General features: G+C 32.9%; 2 protein-coding genes across 2 annotated transcripts; both read left to right on the forward strand.

The window, feature by feature from the left end:
* Positions 1-290: 290 nt before the first annotated feature.
* LOC112456623 lies at positions 291-1,935 on the forward strand. The gene is made up of 2 exons (XM_025019299.1): positions 291-1,685; positions 1,876-1,935. Exons 1-2 carry the CDS (start codon positions 291-293, stop codon positions 1,933-1,935), a joined length of 1,455 nt encoding a protein of 484 aa, XP_024875067.1.
* Positions 1,936-2,058: 123 nt separating this feature from the next.
* LOC112456624 lies at positions 2,059-3,616 on the forward strand (the record flags this gene model as incomplete). The annotated part of the gene is made up of 2 exons (XM_025019300.1): positions 2,059-2,863; positions 2,906-3,616. Coding segments are annotated over exons 1-2 (1,516 nt in total), but the record flags the coding sequence as incomplete, so codon positions are not given.
* Positions 3,617-4,283: the final 667 nt, after the last annotated feature.

Here is a 4,283-nt window from a genome sequence, read left to right on the forward strand (position 1 = left end):
ACCAAGCTAGACAATTAAATCATCACATTGCGCTAATTTCCAAGGGACATGAAATAAATGTGCCAGTTTATACACTTGGCCACATGAATGTAGAATGTCAATTTTGCAAATCGTTAAACTTTGCATGTGAAAAATCTAAAGATGGAAAATTTACATATTGTTGCCAAAAGGGCAAGCTTAAATTAAAACCAATAAATTGTCCTGATTTTATTAGAGAATTATACATGGGAAATAATTATGTATCAAAAAATTTTCTTAGTAATATTCGTTCATATAACAGCGCTTTAGCTATGGCTTCCATGGGTGCCCCGGGAAATAGAAATCCATTGGATGTTGTGAACAATGCTCCTTATTGTTTAAAAATTCATGGGCAATATCATCATTTGACCTCGACGGCAATGTGCCCAGCGGATGGGCAAGCTCCGCGATTTGCACAACTTTACTTTTTAGATACAGAAGAAGCTGTGAATCATAGAATGAATAACAAAGCTAATCAAGAATGTGATCCAGAAATAATGAAAGATTTGTCATGTTTTATGGTTCAATGTAATGAATTTGCAAAAACTTTTAAGATGATGCGTCAAGTTGAAAAAGATCTGAATCCAATAGGCAATAAAACAATAAATTTAATGTTGTCATTTAGAAAAGATCCTCAACATGATCAAAGAAGATACAATGCTCCACAAGCTAATAAAATAGCTGTGGTCTTTCAGAATGTAGATGGTAAACCTCCATTTGAAAGAGACATTAGGATTTATAATAAAAATTCGAACGATGTACAACAAATATCAATTTTGGACAAAAGATGTGATCCAATGTGTTATCCATTGTTATATCCATATGGTAACGATGGATGGCATTCAGAACTTAAATCAAATAATCCTAAATATCCAGGATTTAAGATAAGTCAAATGGATTATTATGCTCATCTGCTGGCACGAAGAGTCGAATTTAGCCAATTTAAAAGGGCAGGAAAATTGAGATGTCAATTTATACTTGATGCATATATGAAAACTGAAGTCAATAGACTTAATTATATTAAATTGAATCAACCTCAATTAAGAGCTGAACTTTATTCCGGATTAATGGATCATCTTGATAATCGAGCACAAAATGAAGGAATTACAGTTGGTATACCTGTAATATTACCATCTTCATTTATGGGCAGTCCAAGGAACATGCAAGAAAGATACCAAGATGCTATGTCTTTGGTCAGAAAGTTTGGTAAACCAGACATTTTTCTTACCATGACTTGCAATCCTCAATGTCCAGAAATTAAGAATAACCTTGATGGATGTCTAATAGAGTTTCGACCTGATTTAGTTGCTAAAACATTTAACTTGGATGTTAAAGAAGTTTTAAAGGATTTAATCCAAAATAAAATTTTTGGAAATATTATAGCTTATGCAGGCGTGATTGAGTTTCAAAAAAGAGGGCTTCCACATTTGCATTTACTTGCAATGTTAAGTGATGAAGATAAGCCACGACTTCAAGAAGTCATTGACATGATGGTATGGGCTGAAATCCCTAACGAAGAAAGATATCCAGAACTTAATAAAAAAGTTTTGAAACATATGATTCACGGTCCATGTGGAGATCCCTCAATGAGATATCCTTGCACTGGGGAAGATGGAAAATGTTTAAAAGGTTTTCCAAAAGAATTTTTTGAAGAAATTAATGCTAATGTGAATGGATATCCTATGTATCAACGTAGAAATTTTGAGAAAAAATATATCGTCAGAGGCAAAAAAATTGACAATCGATGGGTGGTCCCATATTCACCATATTTAATAATGAAATATAATCAACATATAAATTTGGAAATATGTTCATCAGTGAAGAGTGTAAAATATTTATACAAATATATTCATAAAGGATTTGACTGTGCTGCAATTGAAGTACAAGCACGAGATGGCACAAGATTCATTAGAATAAATGAAGTTAACTCATTCCTGAATGCAAGATATGTCAGTGCTCCAGAAGCAATGTGAAGACTGAACGGATATGATCTGTTCATGAAGTCTCACACAGTCATAAGACTGGCAGTTCATTCGCCAAATGGTTTATTTTCGAGCGGGAAATGAAGAGCAAGCTGCTCAAAGAGAGCTTAATCGAAATACTACGCTGACTGCATGGTTAAAATTAAATCAATCTGATGAAAATGCAGTGCAGTTTCTTTACACAGATATTCCTTATCATTATGTCTACGATAAAAAAGAAACTAAATGGAAGCCACGCAAAAAAGGTGGTGACAAGATAATTTCAAGACTCTATACAGTAAGCATAAAAGATATTGAGAGATTTTATCTACGTCTTCTTCTATTACATGTGGCTGGAGCTAAATGTTTTAAAGATTTGAAAACTGTTAATGGAGTTGTTTATGAGACATTTAAGGATGCAGCAATTGCAAAAAATTTGGTGGAAACTGATGATCTTTGGGGAAAAACGCTAGAGGAGGCAATAGAATCGAAAATGCCTGTACAACTTAGAGAATTATTTTCCTACATTTGTATATTTGGAACTCAAATAGATGTATTAGCTATTTGGAATAAATACAAAGATTTCTTGATTGAGGACTTTGTACATAAGAATGTTGTTAATCTTGAAAATATGGCTTTAAATCATATACAAGAAATTTTAATAAATAATGGAAGTAGCTGTGAGAATTTTCAATTACCAAATCCAACTCCAGTAAATATTTACATAACAGAGTATAATGTGGATGAAGAAAGAATACGTGGTGATTATTTATTATCGACATTAAATGCTGAGCAAAAGCACGTATACGATATTGTCATGCGAGCAATTGAAAATCAAAATGAACTTCATCGGTTATTTTTTATTGACGGATTTGCAGGAAGTGGTAAAACCTATTTATTTAACACATTTCTAAGTGTTATTTGAGGAAGAAACGAGATAGTTCTTCCATGTGCCTCGACTGGAATTGCAGCAACACTTCTAAAAGGAGGAAGAACTTATCACTCCCTATTCAAGCTTTCAATTCCAATTGATGATAGTGTTAAATCCAATATCAGAGGAAATTCTCAAGCTGCACGAGAACTTATCATTGCTAAACTAATCATATGGGATGAAGTGAGCATGACTGTTGGACATGCTTTAACAGCAGTTGATAAACTTTTAAGAGATTTAATGAAGAATCCTCGACCATTTGGAGAAAAAGTAATTTTATTTGCAGGAGATTTTAGACAAAATCTTCCCGTAGTGCCACATGCACAGAAAGCAGCCATAATTGAGTCAACTGTAAAATACAGTTCTATATGGAGGAATGTAACTCAGGTTAAACTAAAGCAAAATATGAGGACTGGGGAAGAAAAAGAATTTGCAAATTGGCTAATGCAACTCGGAGATGGTAAATTATCAAATACGGATGGACTACATCTCGATACAATTGAAATTCCCCAGAATTTTATATCAAAAGAATCTCTTATTGCTGAAATTTTTGGTGATAGAATCACCATGGAACAGATTAAAGAAAATCCAGATCGAACGATTCTTTGTCCTAAGAATGAGGATACATTCAAAATTATAGACGAAATTCTTTGTCTAATGGAAGGAGAAGAAAAAGAGTATCTCTCAATTGACTCTATTCTCTATTGTAAGTGATGATCCACAAGAGCAATTGAATTTTCCAACTGAGTTTTTAAACTCTCTGACACCTTCTGGAATGCCAGTTCATCGACTTAAAATAAAAGTCAGTGCTACAATAATCCTATTAAGAAATTTAAATACTAAAAAAGGACTCTGTAATGGCACAAGATTTATTGTTACTAATTTGAAAAATAATCTAATTTATGCAGAGGTTTTAACTGGTCCTGCCCGAGGACAGATTGTTTTTATTTCAAGGATAGATTTAATTACAAGTGATTTGGAACTGCCATTTAAGTTTAAACGAAGACAGTTTCCTATTCGAGTGTCATTTGCTATGACAATCAATAAATCACAAGGACGAAGTTTAGAAAAAGTTGGGATTTATTTGCCACATCCTTGTATTTGCTCATGGTCAACTTTATGTGGCATTTTCTAGAGCAACCAAAAAGGAAAGTATAAAAATTAAGATTGATGAATTAAGCAATCAAGGACATCTAATAGAAGGAAGTAAAAAATGTTTTACAAAAAATCTATACTATTATATAAAATTCTTACGGGTGGTGTATGTTTGAACGTTAATAACTTGAAAACTATTGGACCGAATTTTTACCACAAGTACATGAAATAGGGCTAGAATTTTCCGGGGAGTGCTATAGAGTGTGTAGTTTTTCATT

This window comes from Temnothorax curvispinosus, unplaced genomic scaffold (genome assembly GCF_003070985.1).
Source record: "Temnothorax curvispinosus isolate PA1 unplaced genomic scaffold, ASM307098v1 QBEX01007009.1, whole genome shotgun sequence".
Taxonomy (NCBI): Eukaryota; Metazoa; Arthropoda; class Insecta; order Hymenoptera; family Formicidae; genus Temnothorax; species Temnothorax curvispinosus.

Excerpts from the sequence above, each read along its gene's own strand:
- LOC112456623 (XM_025019299.1), top strand. The coding sequence starts at position 291 with ATGGCTTCCATGGGTGCCCCGGGAAATAGAAATCCATTGGATGTTGTG. Across the intron at positions 1,686-1,875 it reads TTGAAGAAATTAATGCTAAT|GATTTGACTGTGCTGCAATT; the intron begins GTGAATGGATAT and ends ATATTCATAAAG.